Source organism: Corvus kubaryi, unplaced genomic scaffold (genome assembly GCF_017639235.1).
Source record: "Corvus kubaryi isolate FWS band 111438036 unplaced genomic scaffold, C.kubaryi_AGA036_p1.0 37334, whole genome shotgun sequence".
In the NCBI taxonomy this organism is placed as follows: Eukaryota; Metazoa; Chordata; class Aves; order Passeriformes; family Corvidae; genus Corvus; species Corvus kubaryi.
The window spans coordinates 24,684,449-24,709,709 of record NW_024581108.1 but is presented as its reverse complement, the minus strand read 5'-3'; the positions used below and the strand labels follow the sequence as shown (position 1 = coordinate 24,709,709).

Below are 25,261 nucleotides of genomic sequence, written 5' to 3'. Positions count from 1 at the left end.
ATGTCAAAATACCTGGAGTAGTGGGAAATTAAAGAGTAAAACTCTTGGGCTCTACTCAGCCCAGACTCGCTGTTGGTGACATGTGGGCCCTGAATTTGGGATTGGTCCCACACAAATCCATCAAATCCATCAAATCCCACACCAAAATGAACAGGGAGCTTTTGAACAATGAGAATAACATTTTTTCTCCTGCTGCCCCTGGTTTATCCCTAATGGAGGGGTTTGTATCCCTTTCCTCGGAGCAGCCCCTGCTCCATGGGCACCACAGCAAACGCAGATGAAACCCCTCACAGCCAAGGCCAGGGGTGTTTTGGCAAAGGCCACCATCTGTCACCTCTGCCACATCACTCATGAAGAGCTGGCAGATATTTATCACATCCAATGCATAATCCAGAGGCCTGGGAAATGGGAACCTCTGGATGGAGTGAACAGGGCTGGATTTCCACTGGAGACACATGGACAGAGCTGGAACAAGAGCTGGGTGGGGAAAGCAGCGGCCCCAGGGAAACACAAACCTGCTGGAAATTAACTCCTTGTGCCCACGAGCAGTTCTTGGGGTTGGGAACGTCCTCCCAGAACAGCTTCTTCATCCTGAAATGTCAGGGAAATGCTGGAGTTGGCACTGTTCCCATAGGGGCTGCACTGTGCAGGGAAGGAATCTCTGCAATTTTATTTATCCACAGCACTATGGCAATGAAATAATCATTGAGAGATTATAAATGGCCCCAATTTAATCCAAACCATAAAGAAGGGACATTCCAGGTGGCAGTTTGGGAAAATACAAAGGGTATGGTCTGTGCTGAATGAGCCCAACCCACAGGGCCTGAAGGGGCTCCAGGAGAGCTGCAGAGGGACTGGGGACAAGGCATGGAGGGACAGGACCCAGGGAATGGCTTCCCAGTGCCAGAGGGCAGGGCTGGATGGGATATTGGGAAGGAATTGTTCCCTGGGAGGGTGGGCAGGCCCTGGCACAGGGTGCCCAGAGCAGCTGGGGCTGCCCCTGGATCCCTGGCAGTGCCCAAGGCCAGGCTGGACATTGGGGCTGGGAGCAGCCTGGGACAGTGGGAGGTGTCCCTGGGGTGGCACTGGATGGGATTTAAGGTCCCTTCCCACCCAAACCAGTCTGGAACTCTGTGACACCAGTTCAGCAGAGTGGCACCAGTGCAGCTGCACCACCTGGACCTTTGGATATCAAGGAACAAGATACCTTGGATGTGAAACCAGCAACGCTCCCAGCAGCAACACTGAGGTGGAAAAAACAATTGGCAGAACCACGTGGAGGCTGCCATTATTCCCAGTTTCAAATCCACCTGGAAATAAAGGAGTTCAGCTATTAAAGCAGCAAAATAATTTTTCTGTGAGCAAATAGTTTGCAACAGGGAAATAACAAACAGTAGAAACAACAGCTTAGATGGGGAAACAACCTTGAGCAACAGTTTTATTGCACATGGACAAACCTTTCCCTTGGGAATAAATAGACAAAAAAGAATTATTTTAAACAGGAATTTAATCCCTCACTCAGCTCAGCCCACAGAGAGTTTTCAAATTAAAGCTGAAGCCTGTTCACTGTTTGTAGGTACACTACAATGACTTTAGTACATTTTTTTTCTGGTGAGACAGAGACTTTTGCATTTAAAGGTCACTTCGACTTCATAAAAGACATGGAAAAAGATCCTGACAGTCACCTTTGGCAAACTGATCCGTGGCTCTGGCTTTGCCAACTCCTCCAGCAAACACAGGGTACAGGCTGAACTGGTACTTCTCAATCAGGATAAAGTGATCTGGAAAGGGGAAATCAGCCTTTGGAATCCACTGGCATCCAACTTTTAAACAATTCCCTCCACAGAGGCTCTGGTCACACACCCGAGTTCAGATCAGCCCAGAGAGGGCAATAATGCATCCATCTTTTATAGATGCCTACCTCAGTATCCCAAGATTAAAACGATTAATCCAGCATTATTCTGTCGTGGAATGAACACCTTATGGAGCTACTGCGATAATGTCTGAGGATAAAGTCAAAATGCAAAGGAAATGCACACATTGATTTGAATAATTAGCTGGTGTGTTCAATATTCCAGAACTAATTTTATTGTATTGCCACAAAATGAACTCGCTCCAGAGCTTCACTCTCTGTTAAACTGATTATTAATGCAACAGTCAATCTTCTAATGAGCATCAAAATTTGGTTTATTGGTCCTTACAATGAAAGTCATTAGAAACAGGAAGGGGGAACAAGGGCTCAGAGCTCAGAAATTCTACATTTTTTCTGTTCCACACCAATTAACGTAATAAATTTTATTTCCAAGCACACACTCACCATAAATAAAATACTTCCTGAGATTTGGAGGAACTCGCAGCCATTTCATCTCCTCCTCTTTGTTGAGGTTCTTCCACTCAATCACAAAGGATGTTACCTCAGGGATGTGGGGGGACAGAGTCCAAACCACAACCACACAGGTGCTGTTCACCAGGTAAGCGCTCAGGGATTGCACAGCATCCACTGGGAAAACAGGAAAAACACCTGGGATCCACATCCTATAAACTGCACCACTGCTAAAGCTCCACCACTTTATCACTCTCATGATCTTCTCTATGATAAAGCCACAGCAGCAGAGAGATTTTTCTTTAAGTCACCAAAATTTGGGTTGCACTGAACCAGTCCCAAGCACTAAACAGATCAAGTTTCTTACAGACATGAAATATCCCAATTCTCACCTGCAGTTCCTTAATTACCCTTAACCAAAAAATTAACAGCTCCTGAATTCTCAAGAATAAATTCAGCAGAGTGCAGCCAAATCCAGGAACTGCTGCTTAGGAAGTTGAGCAGGAATTGCTGCTCAGGAAGTCTGAGGACTCTGTACCCTGGCAGCCCAAAACAAGGCCACATTTCATTCTGGAAACAACAAAATATTCCCCAGCAGGAATGTTGGGTGTTCCCAAATCAAAGGAGATGGAAGATCAGTTCTCCAGCAGGATTTAATTGTTCTTTGATTAAGTGCTTTATATTTTATTAGAAAAGGGAAGACAGCCCAGAGGCAGACAACTCACTTCCCAGCCCAAAAATCATCAGGATTTTCATGATGGAAATTTCAGTTTTCCAACAGCTCTGTTGGTGCTGAATGTATCCCCATAAAATATTCTTTCTCCTACCAGAGGGAATTTTATCCCAAAGAAAGCTTTCCCCATGACCATCACAAGGATTCCCAGCATTTTCCACATCCCACTTGTTGCTGCTCTTACCTGTGCTCATTTGCTGGGATAGAGTTAAATTAGAATTAACTGCAGAAATTCCAACAGAATTCATGGCTAAAATGGTGATGGTGTGTGTTGGCTCAATCCATGGAAAGGACCAGGTGGTGCCATGATCCACGTATTCCTCCCAGGAGGCGTTTCCTGGGATCTGGTGCTTTATGATGTATCTGCTCACGCTGCACAACGAGTGATTCTCCATCAGGGGCTGCAGCAATTAATAACTGGGCATTAATTCCTGAATTCCTTCCCTACTCCCTGATTCCCTGAGTGGGAAGCTCCAATTTTAAGGAAACAGGACTCAGTAAGATATTCTGACTCCTGGCCTTTTAGCCAAGGACTGGAGTCCTTTGAAAGACTTCATTTCCTGTGTCCCACTCTGAGAGCTGACCCTTATTCCCTCTTTTCCCAGCAAAGGGAAGTGAAGGACAAGGAAAGCCAAACTTTAGGACTCCCACAGGAATTCCCTGGTTTACACATTTTTCAGAGTTCAAACCCCAGAGCAGCACATGAGCAAACAGGAATCCCAGAATTACCCAGAATTACCACCAGGATTCACCTCTTGCCTCTAGGATGAGCCAAGCAATTGTCAGGAACACAGAAAAAGGCAAATCCCAAATTCCCACAAGCACTGACGGCCTGAGTTTGCCTCATGTGCGTGTCAGACTCCCTTTCTGGCAATTCCACCTGGATTTAGGATCAAAGGGAAAGCCCCAAATGCAGCTGCTCCCACCTTCCACACAAGTGTAACATTCCTCTGCTTCCTTGCTGGATCCTCAGAAATGATTCTCCAAAATTCAGGGCCGTTCAAAGGAGCTGCAAAACGACAATTTGGGAAGGACAGTCACACCTGAGTCTGGAAAATCCCAGCCCTCAGGATGTCCCTGGAAGCACAGACCTCTGATGTCCTGCACGAGGGTTTGGGCTGCTCTGCTCCAGTCGCTCCAGAATCCAGATCCATCCAATTCCCTGCACCGCACCTGCACCACGTATTCCACACAAAGCTGCTCAACTTTTATCACAGCTGAGCTGCCTGTGGAGTTTGGGACTTCATAAAGCTGGGAGAGAAGGCAAAAAAAGTCAGAGTGAGAACAGGAGGATGTTTAGGCAGCTCCTGGAGTCAAAATTCCTGAAAATGAATCCAGTGAGGAAGTGGGGTTATGAGGAATATTCCTTTGCTAGACACTGTGATTTCCTCCATGGATAAATTCCATAAAAAGCAGCTCCACAGTACAGGCCAGCAATGCAATGATCCCTGCTCCCATCCAAATGAAACACACTACCTGCCATGGAATCCCTTCCCTGTTCCCTGCATTCCAGCGGATCTGGAAGGTCAGATCCCTGTTGGCAAAGACAGGCTTGGTCCAGCTCACGTTCAGCAGCCCCACGTTCCTGGTGAGTTCTGCTCCCACGTTGGAAGGGGGGAGAGGCTTTACTGGAAAATGGAAAGTTTGAGAAATGACTGCAGTGTCTGCACTGACAATTCCCATTAAATCAAAGCATGGATTACTTTTCCTTGTCCCAAGAGTGGCAGGTAACACACGGCCTCTGCTATTCCAAGGAAAGCAGGACTGTGCTGGAAACACAGAATCCATGGGAATGTTTCCACGGATTTCACTTTCATTTAAAGCAAAACAGATTATTTTGATGCTGGCACCTGGTGCCTGCCCTGGGATAAAGAGCAAAAGACAGAGCCTTGCAATAAATTTAGAGGTTTAGGTTGGATATTTGGGAAAATTTCTCCATGGAAAGGGTGGTCAGGCATTGGAACAGCTGCCCAGGGCAGTGCTGAGTCCCCATTCCAGGAGGGATTTAAAATCCATATGGATGTGGCACTTGGGGACAGGGGTCAGTGTGGCCTTGGCACCCGGGCATGGTTGAACTCCATGGTCTCCAGGGGCTTTTCCAACCTTAGCAATTCCACAATTCCATTATCCTAATGGGGTCAGCCCTGCAGAAAGCAGCAGCTCCTGTAAAGCTGGTGACAGACACTGTGCAGTGATTAATGGAAATGGTTTTATTTTATTAATTGGAAATTCCCCCCAAATCCAGCTCCTCCAGAACAGGAATTTCCCAAAGCCCGTGACTGTTAAGCAAGCCAAGTTGGAATAGCTTATTTTGGATAATCAGATGTGAAAGAGGAGAAAAAAAACAATAAAAAAAAAATTTCATTTTGGATGGTGCTAGAACGGGTTTGTTTTGGTTTACTACAAAACAGAGCACACTGCATTCAGGATAAATCATTCTATTCGTTGTCACCACATAATAAATGCATTTTATAATTAAATAACTAATTTATTTCATAATTATATGACTCTAACTTATCTAATGTAGCACCTCTAGGGTCCAGCTGCCTTGTTTGCTCTCACCTATGTTCACATTTGTGCCCAAAAGATACCCAGTGAATACTCTGTCACAGAGCAGATGAGAAGAGGTGATTTGCACATTTTGGTGCACCCAAACAGTGCTCCTGCCTCTTGTTTTCGTCCAAATTTAAGTGCTCTGTGTGTCACAAAACTTTGCAGCAGCAGGAAAGAGCATGGGCAGTGCCCATGATTTTAAATGGATATATAACAGCGTAAACAATACACTGTACTGGAGTAGAAACTTAATTAATTGAAGACAAATTAGTCTGAAAAATTAAATAACCAAACCCTTAAAAATAAGCTCCATTTTTCAATATAACACTTGCATTTTCTGTAGAGGGAATAACAGGCAAGAGTGGATGTTTCATTTACAAACTGCTCCTGTGCCAAGCTAAATGTATGGAAATAACATTTAATCCAATTTGGTTTTTAAGGTAATATCAAAACTCTCATGTTTTTATTTAAAGCCTGTGGAAAAGTACTCTCCCTACACCATGGAAAATCCAGGGGCACAAGGGAAGAGAGATTCATGGATCTCGACCTACCCACATCTGCTGGAATGACACAAGTTGGGGAGGATTCCAGTGTTCCCAGGAAGTGCTCAAACTCTATCCACATGGTATATCCAGACAAAAGGAAAATAGGCTGGAATGTGCACTCGTAGGAATGATTCCTCTGCAAATGGCATTCCTTCACCTCTGAGTTTGGAGATGGGCTTGGAAAGTCAGAGCAATAAATTTGGCTCCTTAAAAGAGGGGAAAAAACCACATTCAGTTGCTACATTGCAAGTGTAAGTCTGGAGGGAACTAAAAGAACTGGTGGCACTGGAAGCAGCCTGGGATTTTGAGGATTATTTGGATCTTGAAGCTGAATCTGCATGGAATGGATAATTAACACTCCAGTGTCACTGCTCAAAGCTTTGGCTCTGGAAAAAGCAGGACATGGAGGCTCTTCCCACTGTGAAAAGTTTTGGTTTGACAAAAAGCAACAGGTACAGCAGCTCCAAATCCTCATCAATTGTGGCATTTTAGGTATTGGTAATAAACACAGCAAGGCAAATCTGCCAAGAATTGACTCCAGTCAGGAATGACTTCCAAAATCCCAACTGGCAACCAGAGGGAAGCTGCCACGCAGACCAGTCAGACCCAGAGAGGTCTCCAGGAGATGGAAATCCCATAAAAACATCAACTCTGGATTAAAAATCCCACGTCCAGTTACCACAGCTGGCAACAGAAGAGAGGAGCCCCGGATTCTGGATGAAATGGAACTGGATACGTTCTTGGAGTGGGAAGGTTTCAGATTTCTCCTCAGACTTGTGAGGAGAGGGCCAGAGAGCGCGTGCGTTACTCAGCTGAACCACCAGAGTTACTCTTGGTTGAAGTCTCCTCTTCCTGTCCCCAGGATTAAAGCAGTGCCTGGTGCTTTGGAGGTTGGGATTGGCATTCCCTGCTCCCTCAGGATGATCCCACAGGAGCTGTTTCTCTTGGCAGCACCGACTGCAGAGGAAGACGTAGTAACAACCCAAGCAAAACAAAACCCCAGCAGCCAAAGCATCACACACAGCACAGCAGCGCTGCACTCCAGCTCCAAAATGGAACAGCAGCAGGAATTTGATTGCATTTTCGTCTTTCAGGTCTTACTCTGAACAAATAACCACAGAAATAAGAACAAAAAGAAGGATTGGCAGCATCTGGGAAGGATTTGCAGGCAGTGTGAATGTCACTGTTTGATCGAGCAGGAACACTAACAAATGTACACATTATCACCTCCTACTAGAAAATTACATTTTTAGCTAAACCTGAACAGTGAAGAAGTGGGAATACAAGCCATGATGAGCAGCATGGGGTTTATTCCCAGCTCCCTGCCCAGCAGTGCACTCATTATATCCATATTTGTGAAGGCAGTTCAAGCAAAAGCTACCTCAGCGCTCGGCCAGGCATTAATCCTGCCCCAAAAGCCTCCACTTGAACTTTCCAGCATTGCAGTTATTCCTTTAGTCCACAAAACCCTGAGAAATATTCACCTGGGCACCAGCATAATTCAAAACTCCAGTCCACCTCCACCAGAGAAGACAGGCTGGCTTCCCAAAGGATTAGGCCCTCAGAGCTGATGGAAGCTGTTTGCCAAAATTTCTGCATCTCCAGCCCAGCAGAGCAGTAAAATTATGGATTTCTGTCTCAGGAAGGGTTGTCTGTCTGTCTGTCTGTCTGAGTGGTTCTAGGAAGCTCTCAAGCTCAATACATCAGGGGTGGAATGGGATGAGCTTTGAGGTCCCTCCCAACCCAAACCAGTCTGGGATTCTGGGAATTGCTGCAGTCGAAGCTGCTGCCTCACAAAGCAATATTCCCTTTGTGAGCTAAGGTTTGATTCTCTAAGCAAGATTTTTTTCCATCTTGGAATGAATTTATTTCATCCTCTATTTTTACCTGTCTGTACATAGGAAAGAAAGTACAGAATTACAGAAAAATCAAAGACTGAGTGGAGACCTCAGGAGGTCTCAAGCCCTATCTCAGACTCAGAGCAGGGTTAAATTCAAATCACATGGAGCTGCCCAGGGTCCCATCCAGCTGGGATCTGAGAGTCTCCAAGAACAGGGATTCTACAGCTCCCCCAGGCCAGACATTCCCACTGGGAATGGGCTTTTCCCTTATTTCCTTACAACTTGGAGATAAGAGCAACTGGAATAATTTTTGTAACTGCTGCAAGCAAACTGCTTGAAGAGAACTGCCTCCCAAACTGTTTGCAAAATGCTGAAAAACCTTATAAATATGATCTGTTACGTACTCAGGTATCTCTGGTTCCCTTCCTGCACACAGAATAAATCCTCCTTAAAGAATCTGTTCATTTTATAAGTACATTTATCCAGAATTCTTTGATGCAGTAATATTTTGAGGAATGCTTTCCAAGCATAAAAAGAGAATTAAAATCCATCCATACCTGTAATATCTTAACTGCAAACTCCCCAGGAGCAAGGTGGTTGGGTTTGCAGACCATCTGCAAGTCATTTTAGTTAAGTATCCATCAGTCTCACAGGAGATATTAAAATCCATGTCTAATTAAAAGACATTAAAAGCTTAATTAATGAGACACAATGGTTGCTACAAAAAAACCCCAAAGGCAATAATAAATGGAGTTTCAATGGAAATATTCCATCCTCACTAGGAAAATGCCCCAAAAGGAGAATGGAAAATCCTCTGGAATCTTACCTACTACATATAATTCAGCGTATCTATGGTGACATTCCCTACTTTGGTGACAACAGTACAAAGCGTTATAGAAGAAACTTCCTCTAGGTTTGGTTGCTTTCAAGTTGAAAAGAGTAACTTTGCTTACACGATTGTTCACAAGAGAATATTGGCTGGCTGGGATTTCTTCTGCTAAATTCAGCCACCAAACCACCTCCTGGGCCTCTACAGGCTTGCTTTTGTTTTTATAGATGCACAGAAATGAAATGTTGGAGCCAGCACTGGTCAGGGTCTTGGGAGGGAAGTACAGGACTTGAGCTGCACAAAAAGGGGGAAAAAGGGGAAGGAATCCATTGAGATTTGAAACTGAAGCAAAAAACATAGAGCATTTGTCAATAAATTATTATTATTATTAATTATTATTATTAGTCTAGTTGTATTTCTAGCTTTCCTACTTCTTAATCCCTGTGAACAACTACAGGTGCAGAAATGAGCCTTGGACTGTCTCCCTCCACAACTGAAGTTTCTAAACTCTGATTAAAATAATCTTCAATATCCCCAGGCTACACAAAAGGAAAAAAAGGTGAAAAAGATCCATTGAGACTCAAAATTGAACCAAAAAACCATAAACATATTTGTCAATAGAAAAATATCATTATTATTATTGTTATCATCATCCAGTTTTATTTCTAACTCTCCTACTTCTTAATCACTATGAACAAGAGCAGAAATGAGCCTTGGACTGTCTCCCTGCACACCTGAAGTTTCTAAACTCTGATTCAAATAATCTTTAATATCCCCAGGCAAATCTGAATTAAATGAGCAGAAAATCACTGGAGGGTGCAGTGCAAGCAATACACAGCAGCACAAGGGGAACATAATAAAATTAATCAATCTTTTCAGGAGTTGCTGTTCCTCCTCCTCCTCCTGAAGTCAGCAGGAGATTAAAGTCTCAAAACCTGGTTTTACACTGCAATTAACACCAAATTGTAGCAGCGGTGCAATCCAGGCTTAAAGACACTGAATTTTCCAAGGATTTAAAGATGTGTGAGCTCAGCCCCCATCACTCAGGGATTCAGGGAAGCTACAGGTGGAGCTGGAACGGAGCTGTTTGCAAAGATCACCCAAAGCCAGCCTGAAAATCCTTTAAAGGTGAGGTTTGCTTCCCATACTGAGGAACCAAGCAGAGATTTTTAGGATTTCCCCCAAATTTCCCTTTCTCAGGCAGCAAAACAGATTTAGGATCTGTTGTTGAAGGTTTTATTAGAAAAAAAAGCTCTTTTTCCAAGGTTTAGTTCTTTCCTTGGAACTTGGTTTAAGCCCACAACACAAAAGTTTAACACAGAGCACAGGTGCCCATGTAAAGGCCCAGGAAAAGCACAGAGTTCAGAGAATTCCTGTGACAGCACAGACCAAAATATTCCCAGGTGGGGAATATTTAAGCAGAGTGTGGAAAAATACAAAATAATCAGAAAGTCAGTTTTGCACAGGGCTCAGCATTGCAAACCAAGCTGGACTATATAAAAAGTACATTTCATTTTGCTCTGGGCCTTTAGTTCAGCTACAAAACCAAAACCAGAGGTGAGAGAAAGCATTAGGAGAAAAATCTTGAATTGAGGAGAGGTTCAGTGCTGCCAACTGAAATTGGAAATGGAAAAGCTCTGAGGCAAAGAGCTGTTTCTGGGTCTGAACAGGGGCTGGTGAGGGAGTGACAGCCACGGAGGTGTGTTCTCCAGAGCCCCCAACGCCAGCCTGGCACAGGGGAGGAGCTGAGCCTCAGGCAAAGCCAGCCACAGAGGGCAGAAGGGGAAAAGCTCCCACAGGATTTTTCATCCCAACTCATGTTCTCCAATACCAAATCCACTAAACAAACTGGGAAATCAGTTTTATTCCAAAAGCCTGCAGGTGTCCTACCTCCCAAAGTGGGGTTGTAGGGTGTGCTCCAGTCACTCCAGAACCCTGGACCACGGAGATTCCTGCTCCTCACTTGCACTGAGGATGGAGAGTCAAGTAGGGCACTGTCTATGGCCACTGAGGTTTCCAGAGCAACCTGAAGCATCTGTTGGATTATCAAAATCCATTATTGTTGTAAAATGAAACAGGAAAAGAGACAGAGGGAAGCAAAACAAATAATCTATAAAGTCAGAATTCACCTCATGCCTTCTCTTTAAACTCAGTTTTTGGGAGTGCTGAGTAAATCGATTTACTCCTTAAGAGACAGGAGATAATGTCCTCATATTCTACACAAGGATTTTCTAGGTTTTTAGGTAGCAAGTTGCATTAAAAAGCTTTCTCCTTTAAATTTACTGTCAATCTGAGAGTGGTAGAAGTTGCATAACTGTGGAAAACAAGTTGTATCATTATGGATTGCTAATTAACAGCTGCTTGTTATTCCAGAGCCACTTGCGTGGTAGAACAGAAAAGAACCCTATTTATACAAAACTTATAAATATTAAACATAGATGTGTTACAGAACATACAGAGTGCTGAAAGAAAATGGGTTTAGACGTCACAGAATCCAGGATTTCATCCAAAGAGAAAAATGGGAGTTTGTTTGTAAGACCCAGCAGGAGATGGGGCTTCTCTCAGTGTTTACAGATGCCCAGTCCAGCTTCCCAGCTTTTCCAGCTCAGGAGAAAGCAGCGTGCTAAGCCCAGCTCCACCAGAGCAGCCATACTCTCAACCCAAGGCCAAGGAGGGCGGTGGGAACCCCGGGATTTGGGAGAGCCCCCCACCCTGGAAAGCCGAGCACCGGCACTGCCTCACCTGGCACTCCCCGTGTCCCGGGGGAGCAGAGATCCTCACTTGGTGCTGCAGAGGGAATGGCAGCAGCACGGGGCTGGACCAGCAGAGCTTCACCTGGCCCCTCTCAGCCAGCTCCAGCTGCAGGTTCACAGGGGCCTCAGGCTTCACTGCACACAAATTCATTGGCAATTTAGCCCCAGCTTCACCCAGGACTGCTGGGTTTTACTGAGTCACAACTCTCCCTCAGAACTGAACTCAAGTTCTCCTGAACTCCGTTCTCAAGAGCTGCTCTGCTGCGTGGCAGTGATGTGTAATACCCCTGCAAAAGTCACCCAGGCACTGGTGCAGTTACCAAGAAATGCTGTTTGACCTCCCACTTCCCTTAAATCTGCAGGAATTTCTTCCCTCAGGCCACAACTCTTCCCTGGTTTACCTGCCTTGCTGAAAAGAGGGAATGGGGAAGTGAGGGATGGGAGTGCTGCGAAAATCAATTTGCTCCTTAAAATGGCCTCAGACTGCACACAAGGATTTTCTAAATATTCCCATCCTTCCACAGGGATTATGGCTCTGAAAGGATGTCTCCCGGAGAGCTGCATTAGGACAAAGTAAAAAGGGGGAGTTTGGATAGTCCCATCAGGATGAAGGGAACTCTGGAGTGGGGAACGGATGGGCAATCCTTAGGATTACACTCCTTGGACAATCACAAGGAATCAAGGCCCTACTTTTACCTGTTACTGAGACCTTGGCTGGCCTTGTCCTCATTCACAGCCAAGTTTCTCCCATGGAAGAGTAAAATCCCGCTCCAAACCACTGCAGGGTGAACACCACGTGCAAAAGCTGAAGGGAAAACATCCCCAAAAATCTTGGGCAGTGGGCAAATGTTCCCTTCAAATTCCATCTGCACTGGTGTCCAGCTCTCCAAGTGGTATTACTGGAATCTCACTCAGTTACACCAAAAATATCTTATTATTTTCCCTGTAAATCCACCACACTAAGTCAAATTTTATTTAATTTCTACTTCTAAACCATCTCAAAGCAATTAACTTAATGAAAGCCAGCAGGGAGTGATTGGGGAGGAGGCAAACAAAGTCAGTGGCTTTTCCATCACAATTCCCTGATTCAGATCCCACTTCCTGAACACAGATAATGATGGTTGTGATGCCACCTGCTCCACTATAAGCAAATAAAATCCACATGACACAAGCATTCAGAGTTTTACATTCAAAATCGTTTTAATTGAGCTAAATCTTGGCAGAACATATATGAATATTATGCATTTCTAAAACATACTTCCCTAAGCAGAGCAAACTCATTATGTCATTTTTAAATACTGGCAGACTCCAGCCTGAATTTTTAATTTCTTCCTGTAGCATCATCTCAAACCAGCAGGATGAAAAATGCCACCTCTCATCTTCCAAACAAGCCCACCCAGAGACTTTTAACTGGTTCTGTCTGCAGAGCGCATCAGTTAGGAGGAAGTTCATAAAATTCCCAAGTTTTTAAGTTAATAAGATGTTCATAAAACTTTAATTTTTTTCGCCTGCAGCTGACAGCTCCCACCTTTATGAAATCTGCCCAAATCTGCAATAACTGGGCATGTTGGATAGCAACACATATCAAATTCATCATGTCAGGAGAGTTTGAGCTTGATCAAACACAGAGGAATATTTCCCAGCTTGGAAAACGCTGGGGTTGCATGGGTGAGGAAGAAAACATCAGGATCAGAGAGCTGCTCGGGAAAATGGGTGGGAGCATTTGCTAAGCAACTTTTGGAACAGCTTTTTAAATTTAAGTCCTCAGCAACATGGCCAGAAAAGCTCCACCACTGGCCCAGTCCTGGGCACAGAGAGCTCCTGATTAGAATGGAAAAAACTACAACTAACCAATTTATTGCCTGCCTGGGCCCTGCTCAGTGTGGTTTGCACTGGAGCCCAGACAGGGATTAGGGAGCTTTTCCTGTCCTGTCTGTGCCCCCTTTCCCAGCAGAGCCGTGCTGCTGCTGTTTTCCATGGACACGGGGTTAAAGGCTGCTTACCTATGTCCGTGGGCTGCAGCGACATCGGAGGGGACCCCAGGGCTGTGCCACCAGCCACCATCTCCAGCCACAGGAGGTAGGTGTGGTTGAGGCTCGGGGAGGCCACCGGGCACTCACAGGTGTCCTGCTCCCTGCAGTCACACCGAGCCACCCTCACTGTCCCCTGCAGAGAGCTCGTGGATGCAGCTCCCTGGGACAGCTCTGATCTACAGGGGGACAAAGCAAACCAGGGAACAAAACAATGAAATCTTTTCTTCTCTATCTCAATAGGCTTGTCCATCTGGATATGGTTTATTGATCAGAAAATAAAATCAATTAAGGTAAAAAAGTAGTAATTGTAACCTATTGCTTTAACTTTGCTGCTTCTCCCTTTTTAAATGGTTTCCAAGTAATGAACAGAATTCCCTTAAAGTATTCCCAGATCTTTTCTAGGCACACAATGTTGTTTTACCTTCCCATGGCAGCTCCCTGCCATCCCAAAAGAGATGAATTTCTACTTCCCATTCCTGAGGCACCGAAATAATATCAAAACAATTGAATGTTCCTTCCAGCTCCTGCTACAGTTAATCTTTACAGGGAATATTATAATCATGGAATGGGTTGGGATGGGAGGGACCTTAAATCTCATCCCACCCCAATCCCGTGCCAGGGACAAGGACACCTTCCACTATCCCAGGCTGCTCCAAGCTCCATCCTTGGGCACTGCCAGGGATCCAGGGGCAGCCACAGCTGCTCTGGGCACCCTGTGCCAGGATCTCCCCCCTCTCACAGGGAACAATTCCTTCTCAATCTCCCATCTAAATCTTTGGAACCAGCAGTTCCCAAAGGATTCTTCATTGCCACCTCTACTCTTCAGGCTCTTCCAGAGATCCACACTGATGGAGTTCTGCAGGTATCCAGTGACAAAGGCCTCCCTAAGGCTGGGAATTCAATAGTGCAAATAATTTGTGGCCAAATTTCTCACAGCAGCAACGCCAAGACAAATCCTGACAGTTCAATCACCTCGGATTCTTTCCTGCTTTTGACTTTTTCATCCTCACCCAAAAAAAAAAGCTCCTGTTTTGAATTGTTCTGAAGTGATTTTGGAGTTACTTCTGTCCAGTTAGGGTTTTGTTTTACTAATTCAGAGAAAGAAATGGAAATTCATAGAATAAGAGCCTTTTTCTGGTTCATTTTTCAAACGGTTTTATAGCTGGCATGACTTACTGGAACCCTCGGATTCAGGGAGGGCAGAGATCTCTGCACTGGAGGAGAGGGAAGGACAAGATTTGGTGCTTTATTTTTTGGGTTTAGTCCATTTGTTATCTGGTCCATTTATCTGAGTGCAGAGCACAGGGACTGGGCATGATTCACCAATCCCATTTCCATATCCTGCCCTACTTAGAGAGGAAAAGGTCAAAAACTGAGGATTTATGGAGGATGGGAAGAGCTCATGCAAAGCACAGGCTGGGACAGCAGGGAAACCACTCCTGGATCATCCCAGCACCACCCCCCTCATCCCTCACTGAGCTTTGTGCATCCACCTTGGGGTTGGGATACCCTGAGGCTGGAAAATCATGGAATTTCAGCAGCACTGCCCTCCCAGCCCTGTGCTCTGCAGGAACAACCCCAAGCAGGTCCGTTTTGGGGTATGGTTTACGTTCATTAATGCTCCAGACAGTCAATCCTGACATTCCTAAAATAATTCTCTCCAGGACTCCCAGACTTTGGGACACAGGAATTATGCTGATGGTATCTGGCAGACACAGAGCTTTTCAGTTACTTGGAATCATTTTGTTTTTCTACATGTGGCTCCACTGGTTTTTCCTGAATTTCCTTTCAAAGACTTCGCAGAATTTTCTTTGAAGCTTCCCTGCCTTCTCCTGCTGCTCACAAGATTTTATTGGTCTCCAAAAGCCACAATCAGTCCATAAAACATGTATTTTTTCTTCAAACCATGTCTTCGATCTGATCTAACTGGAAAGTGGTTACCACCACCCCAGCCCCTCATCATTCCTAATATTTCAATTTTTAACCATCAAAATGAGATTGTCTGCACCAAAAAAAACCAGTGTAAAGGGAGAAAAGTGCTAAAGAGCTCCTCTTCTGACTTATTAGCCCTCACAAGCTGAGGAGGTCAGTGGCTCCTCCACTCCAAACCCTGTCACAGAGAGTTCTTTTAGCCAACACCTTGGAAAACCTCGGAGAAAAAAACATTTAGGAAGTCCTAAATGTTTTATATTTATATTCAACCCTCTTCAGAAGGTGATGCTTCTCCTGCTAATTGCATCTGTGGCCCCATGGTGAACTTGGAGACTTTCAAATAGATGCTGCAAAATGTCCTGACTGGATTTCAATCCTGTTCTTGCAATTGAAAAGAAAAAGTAAAACTTATTTTAGGAAGAATTACATAAATTTCTACGCTTGCTCTCATTTCAGGGAAGGTCCATCCCAAGCAGGTGGTTCTGAAATAGGGTCACCATTGGAACCCTGCTGTCATTATTCCTGTCATTATTCCTTTTCAAGCACTGCCTTTATTAGGAATGGATGGAGCAAAGCTGTCTGGGGGTTCCAGGACTTTCCATAAACATTTTCCAGTGTTTTTGATAGATGGTAGCTCCAGAAAAATACTCATTTGAAGAAGCTGCCCCATTAAACTGCAGCAGATCTGAGGGCTGCTGAGCTCAGAAATCTCTAATGAAAGGTTGGTTTTCTCTGGCTGAAGAGGCTCAATGTACAACTGATGCACTTGAGGCAAATTGCATGATTTTTCCTTAAAAAACACGGAAATTTAGTCCCAGAACTGAAGGAGAGCCTCACAGGTACTTCAAGTAAGTCAAAATACGAGTGCAGCCTCATGAGCTCAAAGGGCAAATGATAACCAGTGCTCAAACTTAAACTGGGAGCACTCCCCAAGGTTCCAGCTCCTGGAATTAACCATGGGCTTTAGAGCATTCCTGGAATCACACAGCTGGGAAGATGTTTGGTAGACAATTAACCCAACTTGCCAAACGAAGCTTTGGAATAACCTTTTCTCCCCCAAAGCCCCATCACCTCCCTTACTTAAGCCTCTCACACAGCCCTGCCATGGGCAGAACAAAACATTCCCATCCCTGATACCATTTCCAAGCAGGAAAACTGTGGATGTGGTAAATCAGAAGTTACTTCTCTAATGCTGAAAAAAACAAAAGCTGTGAGAGACCCAAAGTTTTGTGTTGTAGGTTCCTCTGGATCATTATTTTTGTGCATTGCCCTGTATGTGAGAATCCTGGCTGGATCTCCAGACTCCCAGGGAGAAACACATGCCAGGAATGCATATTTTTAAAACTGGGAATGTTTTCAAGGTATTTTGGCTTGGGAATAAAATGTTAAGGTATCAGAGAGCCAACAGGGAAAGCTGTCACCTTCCCAAAGTCTGAAATGCTTGTGCCTGCTCTTCCCTCAGAACACAGGGACCCTAAAAGGAAAATAGCAATGTGGGATCTGGGGAGGGAAATGAGTGCTCCAAGGTTTTGCTTTGTTTCTCATCTTTGCAGCAAAGAGGAATCAAACAGAGACTCTGGTGAGTCCATAGGGCCTGCTCTCCTAAATTGCACGGCACTTACTGAATTCCCTTCCTAACACAAAGAACCTCTTCATCCCAGCTGGGGCTCCAATCTGCTGGCATCCCCAAAAAAATTCAATATAGAGATTACTGCACTGGGACCACTGGCAAAGCTTTTCCTATTGCAGCTGAGCCTGGATGGAGCAGAGCAAAGCCAGAGCTGCTTCCCCCACAAACACCCATGGAATGGTATTTCGGGAATCAAAGTCATGAGGAACACTGGAAATGAGAACCCACTTCACCAAAATAGGATTAAAATATTATGTCAGCTAAACAAGCATATTTATTCCTGGATAATACACTTGGTTTCTACCCTGACTACAGGGATGATTTGTGCCAAATGGTATCTGGCTGGTTAGGAAGTCCTCCCCTATAAATTCAGCTAATTCAACTATTTCGGCTTCTCCTGTTTGCCAAGGAAATGAAGTCTTATACCAACCCTTCAAATCTATCAAAAAATCAGAAATCAATTCAGAAAGAAACAGAGTGGCTTCATGCAATCAAACAGATCTTTTGATAAGCAATGTACACAAGACCTGCCCACCCCACAGCCAGGATGATTCCATCTCTCAGCATTCCAGGGAATATTCACCACAGTGACAATGAGATGAGAGCAGCATTTGCCATTGGATTACGCTGAAGTACCACACTTACTTCAAGAGAGACAATATTATGGTCAAAAGCAAATAAAAAGCAGACCCAAGACTTTAAAATTAAGAAATTCTAACAACAAAGATACTTTAAGAAGTCAATGCTGATTTCATGAAAACATTTTAAGAAACATGGGAAGGGCAGAGAAGGGGGACTCTCCATTCCAACCTTTTTCATTCAAAGATACACAAACTTTCCATATGGTCCAGGATTACTTTTAGACAGGACAAAGTAAAATCTGCGAAGCTAAAGCTCCCACCGTGCTGGAAGCTGAAATGCTGCTGCTTTAGAAAATGCTTTCAGATTTCCAGGCAAATTTAACAGAGCCTGTACTTACTCAGAGTATAGAAGATTAACCTTCAGGTCATCTCTCAGGTCCAGCTTCAAAAGCTGCAGGTTACAAACTAACAGGTCCAGCTTGCCTCTAATCCTACATTCCACGTTCCAGCTCCAATCTGGGCAAAAGAAAGGGATTACACATTTCTGAGCTGTATTAAAACAAAATAAAACAACAGGATAGAACTCACTCACAAAAAGAGGACAAGGAACAGATATTGATGAAGGTGAGGCTGCAGCACAAATGGGAAAATATTTATGAATAATCCGAGTTGGGCACCTTAAACACTTCCAAGGCTTGCAATCCATGTGGTCCTGCACTGTCATGATTAAAGAAGGAATATTTTTAACCTGGATTTAGGGACAAGGCTGCAGGGTGAAGAAAAATGAAGCTGATGGTGGTCGTTGTGTCCTGGGAAGTGGCACAGCCTCAGTGTGGCTGTACTGGGGATGTGTGAAATGAAATTCTATCTACTGAGGTCAACGAGATTCCTGGCAGCAGGACGCCAGCTCCGTGTTCCTCAGACAGAAGGAGGGAAAAAACCTCGGGAAAAAAGATCCTAATCCATGTACAGATATTTACTGCATATTTATTATTTAAAGCACCATAATTCATGTAGAAATGATGCCATTTGCTCTCCATCTCCCCTGCCTTCTGATGGAGTTTAAAGCCCATATCCACCAAAAATATTTAAAATATTCCTCACAGTGTCTAAACTCCTTTGAAGATCTGGGTTTATGTCCTCTTATGCAGTGCTCTATATTTTAATTACAATTCCCCTGGAAAGACAGCCAACTTTTTCTTCCCCTTTTGAAACTCTGCTGTACAATTCCCTCCATCTTCCACTACATTCTGAGGAAGGATTTTACCACGCTGAGGAAGGATTTTACCATGCTGCATTGCCTGCCCGAGACAGAAGTGAATCCCCATTAATCCAACCCACCCCTCTCCTCCCAAACAACAAAAAAACCTAAATATTTTTTGAAAAATTAACTTCTTGTGCCCTTGAGTGCTAAACCCACCTATTTGCTGAGGAGCAGAGATATTTATTTCTGAAGGAATAAACTTCCTTGCCTGCATGCTTGCTCTGTACAAAGAACAGCCAATGTTGCTGGCACTCCAAAGGCAACACAGAAAACTTTCTTCATTCATTAAAGACTTAGTTTTGGGTGTTCCAAGTTCTCTCCTCAGACCAGACCAGCTCCCAGCTGAGAAAGGGCTCAGAAAGGTCTCATTCAGCAGCACACAGGGCAGTGTGAAGTTCCTGGGAGGAACTGGATGGACCATGCAATGGGCAGCTGCCATCTGAAGGAAGTCTGCAAATATAAAGGGAAAAGCATTGGAAATGAAAGTTCATATTATTAAACAGCACAAAGGGAGTGGCTGATGTCATGGAGAAATGCATTCATTAGGTAAAAATCAGGTGGTTTCCATGGGTTGTTCCCTGAGGTAAAGACAAAATTAATAAAAACATCCCCTCTAGGTAAAGATAAAATTACTAAAAACATCCCCTCTGACTGGTGTCACAGGTGACAGATTCCAGCCTTTTACCCCAACCTCACTGCACCCAAACTTTTGTTTTCTCAATTTCTTGAAATAGGTCAAGGTCAAAATTGTAGGTGAAGCATCTCTTTGGCAGAAATTGCCTTTTATTAACCAAAGATCCTGAACTGAGGGGAATCCTAAACTGGGTATGAGCCTCATCTTCCCATGCAGTGCTGGAAGAGATTCCCTCCAGCTCTTTTAAAACAGCTCCATTTCAATAAAAAAAATAATCCTGTTTTAAATATAAAACACAGTCCCCACTGTAACTCTTAAATAAAAAAGGACAATATCACTGTGGGTGCAACTGCACAGCCCCAGGGCATTATCTGGGAAATGAGAGGCAGGAAAATGATCATTTTTCCCATCAGACTTGGATCCTTCCAAATAAAACCACTCTGAGCACATTTGTTGATAAGTCATAGCTTGACCTGTGCTCGCAACGGCTCAGAGAAGGATGAGCAGGAAACAACTTCCTGTAAAACACTCTGTGAATTCAAAGATTAAAGCTCTACTTGCAGCAAGGCACGGGGCCATTTGTGCACTTTGCATTCAGCTCTTTGCTCAGGAAGGGCAGAAATTTTAAGCAGTTCATTAAATAGAAATTAACTGATGCTCTATGCCTTGCAATAGCCAAAATAAGATACAGCAGAATATTTCTAGCACTGTTTGATTAATAGCACAGAGCATGAGCTAAATAATACCCAAATATGCACGGAGAGCTTTAAAAAAGCTGTTAAAAACAGGAGATGCAGTGTGTAATTCTGCAGAGCGTTCTGCTCTCTCTCCACACGGATTTCGTGCTGCCAGACTCCTGCGGGGCTCTGCTCTTCCCTCCCCTCCCACGGAACAGAGTTTGTGCCTCTGTGAATCCCGGCTTCATTAGGCCTCCTGCAGGAGGCAGTGGAGCAAACAGACTCTCAGGCCATAATCCACGATTAAAAAAGGGACAAACAAGTGCCATGGAGCAGGACAGAGAAGCAACACTGTCCCCAGCTCCTCTCTTTTTCTCAGGAACTTCCCCCTCATGTATCACAGATCATCTCCAGGGATTAATTAAATCTTAAAAAGTCAAAAATGTGCTCAGCTCCCTTCTTCAGAAATGGACAAAATAAAGTCAAAATGACCCAGAGGAAGCCATGACTTGTAGTTCTGTCCCCAGAGCAGCAGTGTGGCTGGGCTAACAGGGCCATCAGATGGTGACAAACTGCTCTGAATCCCAGGAAACCTCCCTGGAGCATCCAGGTTTTCCAATTAAAGCTACTCAATCTGTTGAGATCACAAAGGGTATTTAAAAGAATGTCAACGATGCAATATTTGATACTGAGTGGATAAAAGAGTACAGATAGCAAGATAAAAAGGTGTGTATGTATATAAAAAGGTGCCTAAATCTAATGATTTCTTCATCTTTTTCATTTATATTTTGTAAAGATGACACAAATTTTCAAAATAACTTCACTGGATTACAGGGTCTGCTTTCTCCCTACGCATCATCATCAAAAGTATTTAAATAGTTCTTATTAGAATTTAAAAAAAAAAGGAAAAAGAAAGGCAAATACCAGCTGTCCCTGCACAGCAGATGCCAATATTGTCCGAGGCATTTCCCAATCAGGAAAGCAGTTTATTAATCCAGCATTTGGAGTGAGCTGAGCACCCTTTGGCAGCCCTGTGCCCATGGAAGCAGGAATGGCAGCACCCCCCAGGAGCAGAGCTCAAACCTGGCTGCACTCAGCTAAAAAACTGCACTTCTGGTGGAAATAGTATTTTTCCTTACAATTTAGGGCAACAAAACAAATTCCCCACAAATTTCTAGTTCTGTCTAGGGCATTTGTTTGGATGTGCCTGGACTCACCACATACTTTTTACTGATGTTTCCTGATCTGAAAAGTTATCCCAAACTGGTTTCTGGGATATTTTTTAGTGACTTACCCATCAACACAAACATGGTTGGGATGATCTGCCCACACATCTTGTTTTGTAGAGCTGACCTGAAAAACAAGTAGAAAATTAATGGAAAGCTTGTAATTATCGGTCTCTTATTTCATTTCAGTGCACTTCAGTTCATTTGAGGCTCACACCTTTGTAAGCAGAATCATGGAATCCCAGAATGGTTTGGGATGGAAGGGAACCTAAAGATCATCTAATTCCAACACCCTGGGACGGGGAGAGACACTTCTCTCTAGAGCAGGAAAGGAAGAACAGGCCGGAAAGGAAGAAAAAAATCAGAATTTTCCAAGTGCAACACACTCAAAATCACTCACCCATTTCAACAGGGAAGACTCCACTAAACTTCACAGCAACATTTCATTATTGCTCTTTCATTTCAGTTACTTTTTTTCTTTTTTTATGTTCATCCAATAGTTACATAAATTCTGTTAAAATCTAAATATACTTTTATACTTAAAGCTCCATAGAGGAGAGTTTGGCTGCTGTTGTAGTCAAGCAGAACTGAGTGCTGAGTAAAATCCACAGCTCAAGTCAGACAGCAAATGCCAGGGCAAGAAATTCGAGTTAGGGAACCCCTCCAAAGTGTTCCATTCCTTAAATACTTCTGAGGACAGTTTCCTTGAGAACATCCATGGAGCCAAAAGAGGCAGTGCCAAGGTTATGTAATGCACTGGCCTTGCACTTTGGGGCTGCATGTCCTGTAAAATAAATATACTTATATATTCAATATCTACCTGAAGCAGCAGCCAGCTGCCCAGTGAAGTTACAATTTCCAGATCCTTGTCTCCCCCTGCTCTCCCACAAATTCAGCTGGAGCAGAATTTCTCCAGCACTGTGCTCTGCAGGATGAATCAGTCCCATCCACTTTTCTCCCCATCCACCAGGTGCTTTTTAAGCTCCATTTTCAGCAATCGAAGAGGGAATCTCAGCTTCTCCCAGCCCCTATTTCAGAGGACAATTTGGCTCTCAGCACAGCTGGTAGGTGGCCCACCTTACCTGCTCCTCTTCCATTAGTTTATTCCTACCATGAGGGCCAGAGGAATTATGGAGCTATCAGGTCTGTCATTTCCCAAAGATACAGGCAGGAATTATTTCCAAGAGCCTATATTTGAAGTTACTTAGATTTTCCCTGATTTCTGACTGAAGTAAAAGAAAAAACCTTTTAAAAGGGTTTATTTGACATAAATGTATATTATTCACACTATAAGGGGTTTAATGACAAACAGCCCATATTCCTCTTTTACAGGTGCAACAAAAATTCCCTGTTCATACTTCAATCACTTCTCAGCAGGAAACTGGCAGAGATCACTTCCAAGAAAACTGGACACCCATTTCCAAAACGTCTAAAGTTATCCATAGGTCCTGGGTGTTAGAGTTTCTCCCATGAAATACCCATTTACACCAACAAGAAAACAACCAGAGAGCCCCAGAACCCCATACAGAAAGAAAATTATAATGATATGCAGTTTAGTGAAGAAAAAGGCTTTTTAATTTCCTGATGGAAGTGAAAAAAATTAAGGGAGAATTTCTGCATGGAAAGGGTGCTCAGGCCTTGGCAGGGGCTGCCCAGGGAGGTTTGGAGTGCCCATCCCTGGGGGTGTCCAAGGAAGGGCTGGAGGTGGCACTCAGGGCTCTGGTCTTGGAGGGCTTTTCCAACCTTAATGATTCTGGGATTTTCCCATAAAAAATGACCATAAAGAGCAATCAGATGTTCTGATGTCAGCCCTAATTTAACAGTATTTGGAGCAGAAGGCAGAACCACATTTCAGCCCAGCTTGGAATCTCCCCTGTCACATCAACCTAGGCTGGTTTTTATAGAGGTGTTTTTCCAATCCAGGCTCCAACAACATTCCTGAACAACACCAGTGCTGTACATGACCAAAAAGCCCTGTAAGCTGCATGATCCCAGAATTAGCCCCTTTTCTGTTCAAAGTTCAGCCTTCCTTGTGTAAACTTTACAGGAGAATTGGGTAAAAAAGAGATATGTACAGATAAATCCCAGGGCAGGATAAATGCACTACTGGAGCAGACAGGATTCCCCAAAATCTTTTCCAGTGAGAACAGTGAACTTGCCAGAATTCCTTACTCCAGTGTAAGAAAGAAAGAATACAAGTTTTACAAGAACATTTACAGGGAATTGGAAGTTCAATAAAGAGAATTATTAAAACTTGTAAGCTCTGTCCTGGAGAGAATAAATTAACACAGCCAGGACAAATTGGTTTATTTGTGGCTGGGGAAGTGTCCATACACAAGGAAGGAATTGAGGTCCTTTTTAACAAACATACCTTGAATTTTTCTGGAACCACTGATTTTGCTACTGCTGTGTACAAGAAATTTTCTGATTTCTTATGTAAATACTATATTCTGCTCCATACCAACAGAATCACAGAATAGCTCAGCAAGTAGAGTTGGGGTTAAAAGCAAAACACAGCAGATATGACAGGCAAGGAGGAGAGCAACGAAATAAAATCATTTTTATTTACAGGTCAGGTGAGAAATCATAAAATCCCCTGGTTTATCAGCATGGAAAACGTGTTCAGCACAACCTGAAATGAGCAGGGCCCACAAACACCTGCACTGGGCATGGAAAACCAGAGAAACCATCCCTGACTCTTGCAAGCACTGCACTACAGCTGGTTTTAAATATTAAAAATCTCTAGAAAGCATAAAAATATTTTAGTAATAATGTCTATGCACAGCATCTTCTGACCTGTTCTTTAGGGGCTTTCCAGTCCTGTGGGTTTGGCCAAGACCTTCCCGAGTATGGAATTTCATTGCATATGTTTGCCATTGAGTATATTAGCAATCATTCTTAATAAAGAGTTCTGAGTAAGTGGTATGCACAAAACAGAAACGAGTATGACCCACACTGAATAATTTTGCTTGCTAATATTAAAGCTTTCATAAAAGCAACCCAAGTTGGGCAGAAGCACAGCTACAAATCCAGCTCTAAAGCTGCTGGTGGAGCCTCTTCCCCAAGACTCGACAGCAAAACGTCTCAAACTCTTCAGAGTTTCTCCAGATCGTGGAATTTCTCTTGTTTGTAGTGAAACCACTCCTCGTTCACGCTGTGGACCTGTCTTTCCTTACGTGCAGAGCTCCTGGGATTCCTTGGCACTTAAAGGTTATATCCACGTTACAGGCACACTTAGAAGTTAAGGGCTCTCAGCGTGTTCATTATAAACTCTATAAAGTGCTGTACCACTCACTAACTTTCCAAAGTGCTCTTCTATCACAGCTCCCGCAGCATCAGGGACTCACAGCCCACATCCGCTGAGATTTATTTTCCTTTTCCTTCTGACACTGAATCTCAGGGAATGTAAGGAGGGAAAGGGCTGATTCGGGTACACTAAAATCGCCTGGATCTGCGAGGGGATGTGGAGCCGGCTGCGGGCTGTGCTTAGGGGGGACGTTTCAGGAAATGAGGGGAGAAAAAAGCAGGGAAAAAAAGTAAATTCACCGACCTGCTTCTCTTTGCTCTCGGGGTCCCGACTTGAAGTGACGGCGGCTTGAAGTGACGCTGCCACATGTTGCTCCGATGGCGAGCCCCGGACGGGAGCCTTCCTCAGCCCGGCTCCCCTCTGCTGCCCCGCTTCCCTTCAGCCCCGATCCCTCCGTCCC

General features: G+C 44.0%; 1 protein-coding gene across 6 annotated transcripts in view; it reads right to left on the bottom strand.

The window, feature by feature from the left end:
* Window positions 1-25,250, bottom strand: part of LEPR (leptin receptor) — a 30,298-nt gene extending 5,048 nt beyond the window's left edge. For 2 of the 6 annotated variants that reach the window (XR_006016528.1, XM_042030912.1), the window contains exons 1-18: window positions 25,105-25,250; window positions 21,623-21,681; window positions 19,174-19,467; window positions 18,152-18,269; window positions 13,581-13,786; window positions 11,567-11,712; window positions 10,715-10,859; window positions 8,822-9,118; window positions 8,553-8,667; window positions 6,161-6,360; window positions 4,533-4,684; window positions 4,148-4,307; window positions 3,983-4,065; window positions 3,241-3,457; window positions 2,318-2,500; window positions 1,686-1,781; window positions 1,208-1,310; window positions 516-591 (exon numbers count right to left, since the gene is read on the bottom strand). Coding sequence is in view for 5 of the 6 variants with exons in the window: in XM_042030912.1 (XP_041886846.1) it covers window positions 516-591; window positions 1,208-1,310; window positions 1,686-1,781; window positions 2,318-2,500; window positions 3,241-3,457; window positions 3,983-4,065; window positions 4,148-4,307; window positions 4,533-4,684; window positions 6,161-6,360; window positions 8,553-8,667; window positions 8,822-9,118; window positions 10,715-10,859; window positions 11,567-11,712; window positions 13,581-13,786; window positions 18,152-18,269; window positions 19,174-19,467; window positions 21,623-21,681; window positions 25,105-25,169 (2,715 nt within the window). In the remaining variant the exon portion in view is untranslated. Of the gene's footprint in view, window positions 1-515; window positions 643-1,207; window positions 1,311-1,685; window positions 1,782-2,317; window positions 2,501-3,240; window positions 3,458-3,982; window positions 4,066-4,147; window positions 4,308-4,532; window positions 4,685-6,160; window positions 6,361-8,552; window positions 8,668-8,821; window positions 9,119-10,714; window positions 10,860-11,566; window positions 11,713-13,580; window positions 13,787-18,151; window positions 18,270-19,173; window positions 19,468-21,622; window positions 21,682-21,771; window positions 21,899-21,954; window positions 23,058-25,104 lie in introns of those variants that run through there. The other 4 variants (XM_042030913.1, XM_042030914.1, XM_042030916.1 and 1 more) reach the window with 4 other exon arrangements.
* Between the last annotated feature and the right edge of the window lie 11 nt (window positions 25,251-25,261).